Source organism: Orcinus orca, chromosome 8 (genome assembly GCF_937001465.1).
Source record: "Orcinus orca chromosome 8, mOrcOrc1.1, whole genome shotgun sequence".
Taxonomy (NCBI): Eukaryota; Metazoa; Chordata; class Mammalia; order Artiodactyla; family Delphinidae; genus Orcinus; species Orcinus orca.
In genome coordinates, this window is record NC_064566.1 from 9669794 (window position 1) to 9684959 (window position 15166).

Genomic DNA, 15166 nt, shown 5'->3' on the forward strand with positions numbered 1-15166 from the left:
CCCCACTGGATGACGGGGAGCGGGTGGTCCCGAGGGCACAGGAGGTGGGGAGGGAGGGGGTACTGGCGCGTCACTCCCACCTTGGCTGCTGAAGCCGCAGGGTTTTGAGACTGAACTTGGAATCCACAGTGAATGATGGGGTGACAGAGTCCTGGTGCTGCTATTTATAACAGGCCAGGCCCCCTCCTCCCCCTCCTCCCCCTCCCCCGGCCAGGAGCAACTCCTAATCACCCCTAATCCTCCTGCCCCCCTCCCCCGGGGTGGGGGGTGCCTCCGACAGAGGCATCTTGGGAGACCCTAACGAGAACCAGATGTGGTTGGGGGGAGGAGAGACCCTCGGTGCCAGGGGCCGGGCGGACGGGAGGATGGAGGAGGGAGGGGGGAGCCACTGGGGCAGGGTGGGGGTGGGCCAATGGGTGGGAGAGAAGTATGAGGTTTGGGGGGTTGGTGGGCCTCCTGAGGACCACGGACCCCACACCTCCTCTTTCTCTGGGAGTCCTCGCCGCCTGTCCCAAAGGGTCCAGCCACCCAGGAGATGCCCCCCGCCTATCCCATGAACCACACTGGAGATCTCTAACCCAACGTTCCAGCAGGACAGGGTGGAGTGGCTCCTTGACTCCTGAGGCTGGGGCAGAGCCTCCAGGAACCCAGGAGAAAGGCATGGCCCCCTCCCCCACTGCTCCCCAAAGAACGCTGGAACATCCTGGAACACCGCTGAGCGGCAGGTACAGTCAGGAAGGAAGCTGAGAATCTCATGCTGATCCTCAAGACCTCCCTGGGAGCTGGGGAGGCTGCCAAGGTCCCACAGCCTGAAGGCGGCACCACCAGGCCACAAACCAGCATCCCCGCCCTCCCTCTCCCCAGACCCTTCAACTTCCCATTGCTCGGGATAACCAGGACCCTTGTCCGTCCAAGGCCTGGCCCGGTCGACCCCCGCCTGCCCCCGTGGCCGCTCCTGCCCCAGTGCCCCTCCCTGCAACTCTCCACAGTCCAGCCCCCGCCTCATTCCATCCTGGGACAAACACCCCCTTGCACATCAGGGCCTTTGCACATGCTGTTCCCTCATGCTGTTCCCATTCCTCGTGACTCTATAGGCTTTGGCTTAAATGTGAGTTCCTCCGAGAGACCATGTCTGACTCCCCCATTCTCCTGAGCGGCCTCCCTTCTACTTTCTCATCAGGCTCTTTGCTCTCCTGCCCAGCACACACCTCGGGGGAAGAATCAGTCCTCTGCCCACCCACTGCCCGTAGCACACACTCACCGAGCGGCCACTCTGCCCAGCCACACCACACACACTTTATATGGCTCGTATTTAATTCCCATAACAACCCTACGGGGTAGGTGGTTTTCTTGTTCCCTCTTTCACAGATGAGGAAGCTGCGGCTCAGAAAGGATAAACGCCTTTCCCATAGCTTAGAGGTGTGGCAGCTGGGCCGTGAGTCCTGCCCCGTTTTGTCTCTCAGCGGTGTAAGCATCTAAGCATCCCGCAGGCACACGACGAATGTTCATGGGATGAATGAGCAAAGTGGCAAGCGGGGCCCTGGGACCAGGCCTGCCCGAGTCTGGGCACCTCCGCCCGGCCATGCTGTGGTCAGGGTTCAGGGCTAGACAGGGCGCCTCCAGGTACCGCCCCTGCCCTGCTGCGCTATGCACCCCAGCTGCTCCTCATTAATTAGGCCCTTTATTACCTGCTTTTAACAGGAGCCAGACACTGCTCCTTCCCAGGCAGGCGGGATCGGGGCTGTGGGAAGGAAGCCCCTCCCCTCCTGTCTCCTCCTCTCTTTAAGGCCACCCAGCTAGGCAGAAGAGGAACCGAGGCGACACAAGCCAGGTGCGGGATGAGGGCGGATGGGGCCCAGGTGGTCCTCCACCCTGGACCCTTCCCTTCCTGCCCCCTCGTGCTCATGCCCCCCCCCCCCACCAGCTGTGGCCACTGGCTGAGTCTCGGCCATTGTCTCGGGGAACGGGGGAGGGTGGGGACCCGGCACAGTGGGAGGCTTGTGCCCTGCCCACACCCTCCCCCTCAACCGTCAATGAGGCACTTGTCAATTCATGCCCCAAACATGGCGGAAATCCCGTCGGCCACGTGGCTGTGGGCAGGGCAGGCCATGGCCTAAGGATGCCGGCCAGGCCTAGCTGATCTGAACCTGGGGCTAACAGGATACAGGTCTGCCCCCCTGCTGTTGAGTGTCCACTCCAGGCATCTGAATCTGAGGGGCATCCTGCCTCCAGGCAATGGCTGGGCCAGGGTAGCAGTGCTCAGGGGATTGCCCACCTTGGCATCCCCATAATGCCCTAAGGGACCCCTGGGGTCAAAGAGGCCTGGTTGCTAACGCGGGTCCCCCTTCATTGCTGCGTGACCCTCGGCAAGTGACCTGACCTCCCTGTGCCTCAGTTCCCTTCCCTCTCAAGTGAAGGAGGTCCCTGCATCACGGGGTGGTCGTGAGTCTCCAGTGAGATGGTGGGAAAGCTCCCCACCTCTAGAAGGCCATTCCTCACCTTGCTGTTTCCATCCCTCCTGGGCTCCCATCTCCTCTCCTGCCCAAGCACAACCTGTGCCATGTTATTCTGGCACACACATGGCACAGTCCAGCCTCCAGGACTTGGCTCTAGCCATCCCCTCTCCAGTGGGTAAGCCTTCTGTGACTGCCTGCCTACCCTGGCAGTCCCTCCTCGATCGCCCCAGTCACAGAGGGCCCCCAGTGCTGTGGCTCACTTCCCCATATTGACTGAGCTGATCAACGTGCACCAAACTAGTTCACGCTGGGACAGGGCACAGAGGGCTCTCACCTCCCTTGGTTTGGACTTTCTATCTTTATTAATTGATTAATATGACAACTACTTCAGGCTTCAAATTGTGACCAGAGCCTTCTCACCCAAAATGCCTTCAGGCCAAATGCTTGATTCTGCAAGCTACGCTCTGCATCTCTGCATCAAATCCCCAATCATCTTGGGGCTGAGTGACAAGGATGTAGCTCTGGAGTCATTGCCATCAGGTCCTGAAATCTGATCCACAGTTGTCTTTGTTCCCTCTCAACTTCTTGCCAAAAATGCGGCAGAGCCCTGCCTCCTGCCTGCAGAGACCCAGATCCTCCAGGGGACCTGAAATCTTTAGCCACCCCTGGGCTATAGCTATGTCCTCCCCTAGTCCCCACACGGCTGCCACCCTGTCCTCAGGTCCACACAAGGCTGAACTCACAGCCCGAAGACGCTCCGAAGCCAGGTCCAACAGACCTGGCCCAGCAGTTGTGGCCTCTTCTTAGGGAACCCACATGGGTCCCTAGGGATCTCCACTTTGCTCTGGGGGCCCCCAGCCCTCTCCCACAGGGACTAGGCCAGGCACGCTGGGGAAGGCCCCTCCCCACAGAGGCAGAGTAGAGACCCTGCAGCTTGGGGTGGGAGCAGGTCTCTACCAGGGTTACCCATGCCCACCTGTGTTCATACACCAGCATGCCCCACAGGCATGTGCACACACAAGGGCACACTCCCAGGCGTGTATCCACTGGCACACACATGATCGTGTACATCCGAACATACACGTATACAGAGGCACACCCCCCGCACACTGACACACACATGTGCACATACCGGCATGCTCCAAGTGTGCTCATTCATTCATTCACACAATTATTTACTGAGCATCTACTGTGTATCAGGCACAATTCTAGGCTCTGGAGATAAAGCAGTAAACAGACAAAACCTACTACCTCCATGGAGTTGACATCCTGGAAGCAGAGTCAGATGACAAGCCAGGTGGGCAAAATCCACAGCATTTCAGAAGGTGACAAATGCTACGGAGTCAATAAAGCAGGGAGAGGGGCTGGGGTGCTAGGAGGGTGGGGAAGAGTTGCAATTCTAAACAGGGTAGCAGGGAGGGCTTTACTGAGCAAAGATACGAAGGAGGTGAGCCACATGGACATCTGGGAAGCGCATCCCAGGCAGTGGGAAGGCACTGCAAAGGCCCTGAGGCATGTTCACATCTCAGCACACCTCACAGACTTCTACATTTGTGCCTACCAATGCTCGCTGACCCAATGGCAGGCCCAGGCCAACACACCTCCCCATCAGCTCTAGGTGGAGCCAGTCCAGCTGCGCGAACTCGGTGTCACAGACCCCAAACTCCACCACCAAAGGCAGCCCCCTCCAAGTTAGCAAAGCAGGGGATGGGGACTGCCCCCTACCCCCCAGCCCCCGCCAAGGCCACAGACCCCAGGAGGGAGAACCATGGGGGAAGAAGATAGCACAGGGGACTGAGATGATGAAGAGGGGAGTGAGGGAGGGCCCCAAACCCTCCAGAGAGACAGAGGCTGCGGTTGTGCATTGCGGGGCTGGAGGGATCTAGGTCAGATGGAGGGAGAACTTTCGCACTGATGCAGCCTGGAGTCAGGGGGAGGCCAGGAAGCCCTGAAGCCCCCTGTGCATAGTCCAGGCCAGTGGGGGCTCAGGACCCAACTTCCCTCCCTCCCACTCCAGGCCCTGGGGGGTCTCACTGCTTATGTCACACAACCTAGATCATCTGAGTGAGGGCTCTGAGGCCCAGAGAGGTCAAGGGGCTGGACGGCAGTCACCCAGCACAGCCATCACTGGTGGGTCAGGACCCTCAGCACGCAAGGAGGAGAGGCTCCCTCCCGCCCCACTCCAAGCTAGCACCCAACTGTGACGGCTCAGGAGACCCGGGATCCCAGCCCAGCTCTGCCGTGGCCGCCCTGAGTGAGCCTGACCCATCGCCTTCCCCTCCTGCCTCAGCAGCCCCCTCTCGGAAGTGAGGGGGCACCACCCACACTTCCACGGAGGCCCAGGACTCCGGGGAGACACCACATGCGAAAACCTCTGGCCTGGGTGTGGCAGGCAAAGACAAAGGACAGTCAAGACCCTTCCCCCACCCCTTACACGCCCCCCCACCCCTGCCCCGCCATCTGCCCAAGGGCTGAGTTCCGAATCTCTGGGGTAGAGGGCGGGGCAGGCCCAGCTGGAGCAGGCAGCAGGACCAGGCAGGGCCAGACCTGTCATGGAGCAGAGTTCTGGAGTACAGAGTGTGCTCATCCCTGGAATAAGTAGCCCAGAGAGGGTGAGGGGTTTTCCCAAGGCACACAGCGCCAACCACAGGCTTGGGGGCACTGACCTACCCATGGACCAATAAATCCTCCAAGTGGGAAGCATAATACCTGTTGTAAGCCTCCCAGGGGAGAATAATCACAATCCAGGCTGCCATTCATGGAGTGGAACCGTGCCAGGCACTGCATGAGGCCCTGCTCAAGCCCCTTCTACCTAACCCCCATGGAAACCCTGAGAGGCAGGTACTCCTACTGCAACTGTATTCCCATTCTACAGATGGGAAAATGGAGGCACAAAGAGGTGCAGTGATAGGCCCAGGAGAAGGACCGTGGGTAAGCGGCAGAGCTAGGGACCGACCTTCAGCCCACCCCAGGGAGCGCACATGACCAACACAGACCGAGGGGCTGCCCAACACGGTGGTAGCAGGGGCTGGAGACGGAGGTGAGAGGGGAGGCCCCCCCATACACACACTCAGGCTGTGAGGAAAAATGAGGCCCAGAGGAGGAGGCCGTGAGGAGGAAGAAGGTGGGAAAAAAGGGCAGGCAGCCTGGGTGGGGCGGGGCCATCCCTGGTTAATAATTTAGTTAATGATTTCTTCTCCCCGTCCTTATCGAGTGGGCAAAGTCCAAGGGCAGCAGCCAATCAGCAGCCCTGCCGGGCTGTTACCCAGCAGCCTCTGCTGCCAGGGCCCCCCAGTCCTGTAGGCCCTTGGGAGTCAGGGAGCGGGGGCCAGGCCCCCAGGAGGAGGCCGTTCTGCCCAGAGCAGCCTGTCTTTCCCCCAGACACACTGCTTGGCTCTGCCTAAGACCCCCAGGGGTACTCTGCCCAGGCCCCCAGACTCAGGAGAGGCCCTGAGGCCCGCACGTCGGAAGCGGCCGGCTCCGGTGGCTCCGCTCCCCTGTACCGAGCCAGGCCCTCACAGAGAGTCAGCTTCCTGGGGTGCGCCCCCCACCCTGCCTCTGTTCACACAGTCATTGTTGCTTCCATTCCTTGGGAACATTTCCTGCCCCCCTCCCACCCCGTGTGGCCCTGCGCTGTGTGTTGGGGACAGGGCGATGAGTCAGACCCCTGGCTACCACTTCCCCTCCAGCTGGAGTCAGGACCTTGGGAGGTGGGGCTGGGACAGGAGTCCTCTGGGGAGGCTCTGGGTGGACCCAAGAGGCACTCCATCTCATCTCCTTGAGAGTCAGGGGTCTGGCGGTCTCCCCCATCCACCTACTCCCTGGTCGCACTGCAGACAGACAGGCGGACACAAGGCACAGTGCCATCCCATCACACACGGCGCCTCAGCCCCAGATTCCTGTCCAGGGTGGGCGTCCTCTCCCACAAGCGGTCAGGTGGTCTCCTCCTGGGGCCTCCTCCTGCCCTCTGGAGGCAGAGATGCTGGTCCCCATAGGAAGGCCACCCTCCCTCCCCCAAAGCCCTGGAGGCAGAGGGGTGTTCTGAGGCCTGGGTGTCAGCCCTGGCTCACGCTGGCTAACTCCCTTCTCTCAGAGCCGCAGTCTCAGGCCCTGGGAAAGGGGGCCAACGCCACCGCTCCCCTCCCACATCCCAGAGCTGGGGAAGGGTGGCTTTCAAACCAGGATCTGGAGTCTGGGGTCTGTGAGGAGCCCATCCGCCCTGTGTCCAGTGTATATGTCCTATTCGGAGGCCAGGAGTTTGTCTTTGCTTGGTGGCCATAAAGAATCACATTGGAAGTCCCTGCTCTGGCCCAGCGCACCTGCCTACCCAAGGAGGGGACATGAGGCCAGAGAAATAAAGTCACCAGGCCAAGGCACCCATCAGGTATGGAAGGAGTGAAAACCCGGCTCCCACCTCCAGCCCTGGCGGGGCTCTAGAGGCCAAGGGAGGTCCCCCAACCTCTCGGTGGCCCTTCCAGCCCAGCTCCCCTCAGTGGCTTCCTCCACATCCACCGGCTTACCGAGTGCTGATCGCTGCTCACTCGTGCCCCGTGTGCCCCCGGAGCCAGGGGCCAGCACCCTCCCCCTTCTAAAGCGTCCCTCTTCCCCAGGGCTGGAGGACAAGGCTCAGCTGCGGGCATCATCAGGACCTGCTCCGCCACCCACTCCTGTCTTGCAGGTGAGGAAAAGGGGCCCAGCGAGGGCAAGAGCTCTGCACAGGGTCATGCAGCTCTCAGTGGCCAAGTCTGCACCAGAACCTCTCAAGTCCTATAGGGATCCTCTGATGCTGCCTTGCCCTGTCCCTGACGCGCTCTGAGAGTCCAAGGCCCCAGCCGGTCAAGGTGATGAGGGGAACACCTGCCACTGTGCCCCGGTTACCTGCTGGGAGCCAGTGCATCCTGCCCGGAGGGTCCCCTCTCTGCAGGCCCTGTGCCCGCCGATCTGGGCGGCCGCAGCCTCCCTCTAGGGGATTAGCAGGGCAGTCACGGGGGCCCGGCTGTACCAGCCTCGAGGGGGCCGCCCTGTCCCAGCCTCCCACCTGAGGCCCAAAGCGCCTTAGCTTCCAGCCCACCAGCCTGAGGCAGGGTACAGCCAGGCCCACCGCACAGGACCAGGCAGGACCCAGGGCATATGCTTGGTGTGCCTGGAGAGTGGGCCACGTCACACGCGGGGCCTGGGCACGCCCTGCCCCCTTCAGCCAAGCCCTTTCCCACCTCCAAGTCCAGAGCTGAAAGCACAGACCCTGCCCGCCATACCCACTGTCCTGGGGAGCGACCAAGGCCAAGCGGGAGCCAGGATGAGCGCTCAGGTGTCCCCAGCCCCAAGTGCGAAGCACCCTCCTCCTGGGAACTACATCCACGTGCGCAAAAGCACCGCTGCACTTCCACACTTCCACTCGTGAGCACACTCAGCAGCGCCCCCGCCCAGGGGCGCCCTAACAACCCCACTACGTCCCCCACGTGTCGCTGCCCACCGGATTCCTGGCCAGGCCTTCCCCACCAAGTGGCCCCGGAGACCCCAGCCCTCAGCGCCCGCCCCACCTTCCCCCCATCTCAGGCTCTGGGAGCACTTCTCCAGCCCCTGGCTCCCTCCACAGACATTCTTGAGTCTGCTCTTATCTCTCTGGAGGGAGCAGCGCAGCCTCCCCGCCAGGCCAGCCAGGCCTGCCGCATGGCTGAGCTGTGGCGTCAGGCCCCACCCCCACCCCCACCCCCCGCCCACGGCCAGGAGGGAAAGTTTGGCTCAGGAGACAGGGAGCCTGGGCCAGCCAGGCCCACCCCTCTGCCCAGGCCCAGGGTCCTCGGGGAAGGGGGCACAGGGATTTCTGCAGGAAGCAAGGGGGCCTGGTCCGTGAGTCATCTGGGATGTCCGGCGGGCTCCGGGCACCCCCAAAATAGTGGCCCCCAAGCAAGGACTAGTGTCCCCTTCCTACCTCCCCAGAGCCCCCAGCCCCCATAAGGCCCCTCAAGGCTCTTAAAGGAGGAAAAGGATCTGGGGAGAACAAGAGCCCCTGGGACTGACGGGGAAACGCCTAGGACCCTCAAATGGCCCAACTACCTGAGGATCAACCACTTCATCTAGTCCAAACCTGATTTCTTGGATTCTGGGAGTGTCCAGAATCCTGGAGTGGGGAGGCCGGAGGCTTGGGGATGCCCTTACCTGGGCTGTTCGGCAAGCAGAGTGCACAAAGGCTCCCCCCGCCACACACACACCCCCTGCAGTCACAGACAGGGAGAAACTAAGTCAAAGAAAGGCCTTCCTTGCTCCCTCATGGGACGCCAAAGGGCTCTGGGCGCTGGGCGCTGGGCTTGAAACTTGGACCCTAATTCCCTGCCCTGTGGCCCAACAGCTGCAGCACAGTGTGCCCCGTGGGCCACCGCGCATCGCCATGGGCAGGTTCACACTAATGGAAGGTTCTGGATCATTGAGTTTTGGGTTCTGAAGGCACTGAGGTGCTGGAGATGGACTTAGGGACTAGGGGGAGGGTGGGGGCAGAGGCTGGGCTCCCGAGGTTGGTGGAGAGGGACACAAGAGCACCCAGAGGGTCTGAGAAGCTGGGAGAGTCAGCCTGCACCTCTGCACCCCCTCCCACACTCTGTCTCATCCCTGGTCTGGCTGGATGTTCCAGTGAGGGTCTGAGAAGCTGGGAGATGTCAGCCTGCACCTCTGCACCCCCTCCCACACTCATCTCATCCCTCCTGAACCCAGAACCCAAGAGGGGGACAGCCTCAAGGGGCAGAGATTACTCAGGAAAGGGGAGTGGGTGAGATGTAGGAGCAGACCCCCAAATCCACTGGCCAGGAGAGGGGAGAGGGGAGAAGAAAGTCTTGTAGGGTGTGTGTAGATCCCAGCCCTGGGGAGGGTCCTATCAGGGTCAAGGTGAGGGGATGAGGTCACTCCTGGGACGGGGGCACAGCCAGAGGAGGCACAGCTCCAGGGACAGGTGTGAGCGAAACAGCCCCAAGGAGCCACACAGAGCTGGCAGGATGCAGTTCACAGCTTTGGGAGGGTCTCGGAGTGCGGAGGTGGCTAACGGGGGGGATGCCAACTTCAAGAAGGTTCCAGAACCAACGAGAGTATTCCAGGGTGGGAGGTGGGGAAATCCAGCCCACAGAGGAATGCTGGGGAGGGGTTCCCAGCCCCAAGTAGGGGAGAGATAGCCGCTTCAAGGGGAAGTTCAGCCGTGGGGGGGGGGGAGCAGCCTTGTGGAAGGTGGGTGACAGTCTTGAAGGGGGTCCCTGTCTCAGGGAAGCACTGGTGGGGAGGCGCTGGGGGCAGGAGTCAGGCTGGGAGTAGGGTGCCAACCTGAAAGGCACATAGGGTGCCTGAGTCTCTAGGCGGGGGTCCCAGTCTCTGGGAGGCATGCTGGGGGCCCCCCGGCCTGGATGGGGTCCCAGGGAAGCACAGTAGAGGGTCCCGGCGTCGGGAAGTGCGCTGGGGGTGGGAGGTGTCAGAATTTAGTGGGGACTGCAGGTCCTGGAAGGCATGAAGGAGGACCGAGCAGGGAAGGGGATACAGCTCCAAGGAAGTTGTGTGTTGGGGGACGGGGAGTGGGGATCCCAACTTCAGCGGAGGTGGGTAGTAACCTCCAGGAGACAGAGGAGGGCCCCAGCCAAGAGGAGGTGTTCTGGGCGGGGGGTGGGGGGGGTCCCAGCTTGATGAAAGCACAGTCGGGGGTCCCAGTCCCCGGGGAGATCGGCTGCGGGTTCCCAGCGCGAGACGGTCGCTGCCCCCGCCGGCCCGCGGTCCCTCACCTTCGAAGAAGCGCTGCAGCGCCTCCGTCTCGTCCACCACCTCCATGTCCGGCCTGCCCCGCGTACACTCCACCCCGGCCCCGCTACAGCCCGGCCCGGGGGCGCGGCATCGCCGGCGCGGCCCGCGCGACAGTCCCGGCTCGGCTCCGGCTGCGGTCCCGCCCGGACCGCCGCAGCGCTCGCCCCCCGCGCGGCACTGGCCCGGCCCCTGCCCGCCCCACGCGCCCCGCCCGCCCACCGCGCGCAGCGGCCCCTGCCGGCCCGCCCCATTCCCGCGCCGCAGCCCCGCGGCTGGCAGGACGCGCGGGGCTCCTGCAGGGGGCGCTCGGCGCGGGGTCCTAACCAACTTGGGGGTCGAGGGGCGGCCCAGCCTCTATGCCGGGAGGGCAGGGCCCCCGCAGTCCTCGGCAGCCCCTTGGGCAGGGGAAGATAGCGGGCTTCTGAATCTTAGATTTTCAGAACCAAACCTCAGAGGCATCCCCCGTTTCCTCTCCTTTATCCACCCCCCTCTCAGCAATAATAATAATAACCTGCATTTCTCGAATATTTGTTATGTGCCAGGCCCACAGTGAGCTGCTCCACAGGGGTTATCTCACGTTGTCCTCTCAGGTACCCTACAAAGGAGAAACTATTATGTGCATTTTACAGATGAGGAACCTGAGGCTCAGTGAAGTTCAGTACCGTCTGAGGAAGTCTGTCCTGTGTAACCTTCCGTGACGATGGAAATGCTCTCTGCGTTGTCCAGCATGGTCGCCGCCGGCCACATGTGGCTACTAAGTACTTGAGATGTGGCTGCTGAGACTGAGAAACTGACTTCCCAATTTTAGTTAATTTTAATTAGTTCAAATTTAAATAGCTATGTGTGGCTGCGGTATTGAACAGTGCAGGTCGAAGGGTTTCCAAGTAATTAGCATCAAAGGCAGCATCAGTGCCAGATCCTGGCTGACTTGGGAAACTCCCCCTTCAATCATCCAAGAGGGTCCTGAGTGAATCCACCAGCCTTGTCCCTCTGCCTCCACCCCTGTGAGTGCCCCCTCATCTCTCTTCTGCCCAACTGCACAGCCTCTCTCCCCACCCAGTCTCCTCTATCATCCTCCCAAATTACTCTCTTTAAAATGTAAATCAGATCATTTCACTTCTTTGCCAAAACCTGTGGTTTCCCTTTGCACTCAAAACAATATCTAGGTCCATCCATGTTGCTGCAAATGGCATTATATATGTATAACTGATTCACTTTGCTGTACAGCAGAAACTAACACAACATTGTAAACCAACGATACTTCAATAAACATTTAAAAACCAATATCTAAGCTCCCGCCCTGGTTTCCAAAGCCTTGTATGACCTGCCCCTGCCTGGACCGCTGACCTCAGCTCCTATTTTTCTCTCCATTGCTAAGTCACAGCCACCAAAAGGCCTCCTTGCCATCACTCACATGTGCCAGACCCACACCTGCCACAGGGCCTTGATTTTTTTTTTTTTTTTTGTCCACACAGCATGCAGGATCTTATTTCCCTGACTAGGGATCGAACCCGTGCCCCCTGCAGTAGAAGCGCGGAGTCCTAATCACTGGACCACCAGGGACTTCCCTGCCTCAGGGCCTTGGGACATGCTGTTCCGTCTGTCTGCAGGGTTGATCGCACACGCCTGGTTCCTTTGTAGTAGTCAGTTCACTCATCGCCTCACTGACCATCCCATTGAAAGCAATTCCCCCTACCTAGGCCTTTCTTTCTCCCCACATAAAAGAGTTGTATCTACTCTTTGTTATTATCCTTCTCCTCGCTCGAGAATGGAAGCTCTATGAGGGTAAGGGATTTTTCTGGCTTGGTGATTGCTCTAGCTTCAGCACCAAGAACACTACCTGGCACACAGTAGGTGCTCAATAAATATGTGATGAATGAATGGATGGTAGCAGCTTCACACTGCAGAATCCTAGACCTCTGAAACCTTGGAAGCAGAGAATTCTGGAATCCCGGACCCAGCGAATCATCGCACTACAGAGTGGCTCAGCTCGCAGCCTCCCCGGGTCCTCAGACACAGCAGGTTAGAGCTGGAAAAACCCATCCCACCCCAGAACTGTTTGACAGAAGACAAAACTGAAACTGAGGCCCTTGGGGGGTGGGAGGACTCACTGGCAGATCAAGATGCCAGCCTAGCCAGCCCAGAGCTCTCAACTCTGCCCACCAGTGGCCCCCCAGAGGAGAGTGGGGTACGAGTTGGGCTGCCTGGTAGGGGTGGGGGTGAGAGCCTGCAAAGTGGCTTCCTCCCAGGTCACCCTCCCCCTCCCCAGCGGCCAGCCACAGGGGAGGGACAGCCAGGGCCTGAGCCCCAGATGTGGCCCAGTCAGCAGGCTTGCGGTGGCCCGCCGAGGAGGGTCAATGCCACGACAGTTCTGGGGCTGGGGGAGGGGACGCCCAGGCCGGCGGGCGCCTCACAATGAGGTTTTGTGCCCCAGGGGCCGCTCTCCGAGCTGTTGCTCTTAGATATATAGAATGGGATTTTGCTGGAGGCCCCAGCTGTGTGCGCTGATCAGTGCTGCCCCGCAGGGGCCGGGCCAAGCGGGGGGAGAGGGCCACACTGAGACGCCTATTCTTTTCCAGCTGATACACCCCAGAGGTTTTTCCCCCTCTGCAGCCTCCCTTAAGACAATTGTTATTCTCTGCTCTGCCCCCTCCCACACCCGGGTCAGGCCTGCCTGTGGACACAGTAGACACCGCCTACGCTGTGTGATATTTAAAAATGAATTTATTTTAGCAGTTGCCCAGGACTGGCTGGAAAACCGGCTTCTTTATAAGCTTCCCCCACGAGCAGGTCTTTCTGCCACATCCCACAGGGTACCAAAAAGTCCGCCATCAGAGGGCCATCCCAATGAGCTCTGTGTTGCCCTTGCCATGGGTGGGTGGGCTATGCATATTTTGGTCCCGACACCCAACTTCGCAGGCTGCATTACTATGTCTCTGGGTCAGCCTTGAAGTTGTGCGGGGTGGGATGCGGCTTCCTGTTAATCCCGTGGCAGCTGGCCTTGCTCGGAGGTTCTAGCCCTGCCGTCTCCCGACTCCACTGGGCCACTGAGCAAAGGAGCAACGGTCCCCAGGGATCTTCATCTCTGGGCTGGGGGAGAACGGTGGCTGAAAGGTCCCAGACTCCAGGGCTCAGCTAAGAGTTGAGGCTGCCACCCCCAAATCCATAATGAAGGAGGTGAGCCTTGCACAATCAGGACCTTGAGGGGCTCATCAATGGAGAGGGGTCCCCATTGGTACCCCCTCCCCACCAAGCCACATGAGTGAGGGACCGAGACTTCAGTCCTGGCCCAGCAGACGTGGCTGTCCCAGCCATTCTCCAAGCCCTGTCCTCTGGTCCTTGGAGACCTCATCTCTAAATCAGCCCATTATTGCTACCTCACGGTGTAGGTAAAGTACCAGGGAAGTGATTGATAAATGGTGTTTTCTCTGATTCCAGGTCAGTTTCCAGTGCCCAGTGCTGGCCTTTGAGTGCCAGTAGGGCCAGGAGGAGCTGGCAGCTCAGCAGGCAGCCCTGGGGAAAGGGGGGCAGGGACTTGAGGGTTAATGAGTAACGGGCTGGAGGCCAGCCCAGGAGAGGGTGGGGTTCTGTGGACAGAACCCTCCCTAGCGCAGCACTCCAGGCCTCCCGTGGGCCCACGCAGCCCTGGCATCCGCCCATTTTGCAGAGGAAGAGAGGAGGGCCCAAAGGGTGGTGGGTGTGAACCCAGGGAGTCAGTGAGGCTGGGGACCCTGCAGGGTAGCCTCTCTCCCACCTCCCTCCCAGTGGAGACGGAAGGGGACATCCGAGGGTCTGGGAGGCAGAGCGCTGCTCCAGCCCTTCCTGGAATTGCTCCTCACGAGGGGCCCTTCCCATTCCTCGCTCTGGCTGTGTGACCTTAGGCAAGTCACAGAACCTCTCTGGTCCTCAGCTTCTTCTGCTCCACTAATTAGATAGGATGATATGCACACCAAATGAGACTACAGGGTGTGAAGAACCTCTGAAAACCATGAGGCGAGGGTGGAGGCCGGAGTCCTGGCCTGGAGGCCTGGATTCTGGTCCTAGATCTGTCCCCAGGCTTGAGTGACCTTGAGCAAGTTTCCACCCTTATGTAGCCTCCGTTTCTTCCATTCAAAGAGGCCTAGGTGAAGACAGAACTGTTCTATCATCCCCTCCAACTCCCCACTCTGGACTCAGGGCTGGGAGGGTGGGCAGTGTGGGGAGGGGAAGGTCAAGGTCCGGTCACAACTTGGCTGGGTCAGTGCCTGGGCTGCACGCTGCAGGTCCCGTTGGGACTGGCTAGAGGAACAGCGCCATCTGCTGCGAGGAGGGGGCAGGCCTGGGCATGGGGCTGGCTGGAGGCCCAGCTGCCTGCCCACCGTGGCCTTGCAGCCACTCCCCAGGCCTCCCTGTCCCGGGGCCAGGCTGGGAGGGTGTCCCTGGGGTGCCCTGGGCCTGGCCAGGTCTTTCGCACCCTCCTAGAGAAGCCCTCAGCAAAGACTTCCAGTGGGCTCTGCATTCCACTGCGACCCAGCCAGGGAGTTTTAGTGCCCTCACCCCACCCTGGCTCTCAGCACTGGGGGGAAGGGGTGGGCACTGTCAGACCTGCCTGGTACCCCATCACTACCTCTGTGGTCTTGGGCAGTTTACTTACCCTCTCGGAGCCCCAGACCCCTCAGGGAGAAGGGGCTAAGAAGCCCCGCCTTTCAAGGCCCTAATGAGGCCAGATGGAGCCCCTGGCATGTACCTCATGCAGGTAGGGCTCAACAAGGAGCTGCCCCCCATTCAAATGGGGCTCTGAGGGTCTTCTGGTCTCTCACTGCGACTCAGAGTGTGGTCCTGGACCAGGGCATCGACAGCGGTGACAGCCAACCTCAGAGGTCCCCTCCTGCCACTCTGCCACTCAGACCCAGCCTCCACCCCACCTGCGGGGAAGAGAGGTCACTCAAGGCGGCCAG

The 15166-nt window shown here is 60.6% G+C and overlaps 1 protein-coding gene across 1 annotated transcript in view; it reads right to left on the reverse strand.

The window, feature by feature from the left end:
• The window catches only part of MYRF (myelin regulatory factor), a 33516-nt gene extending 23150 nt beyond the window's left edge, over window positions 1-10366 (reverse strand). Inside the window, exon 1 of the mRNA XM_033414179.2 lies at window positions 10211-10366. Within this exon, the coding sequence (XP_033270070.1) occupies window positions 10211-10256 (46 nt within the window). The 5' untranslated portion in view covers window positions 10257-10366. The remainder of the gene's footprint in view (window positions 1-10210) is intronic.
• Between the last annotated feature and the right edge of the window lie 4800 nt (window positions 10367-15166).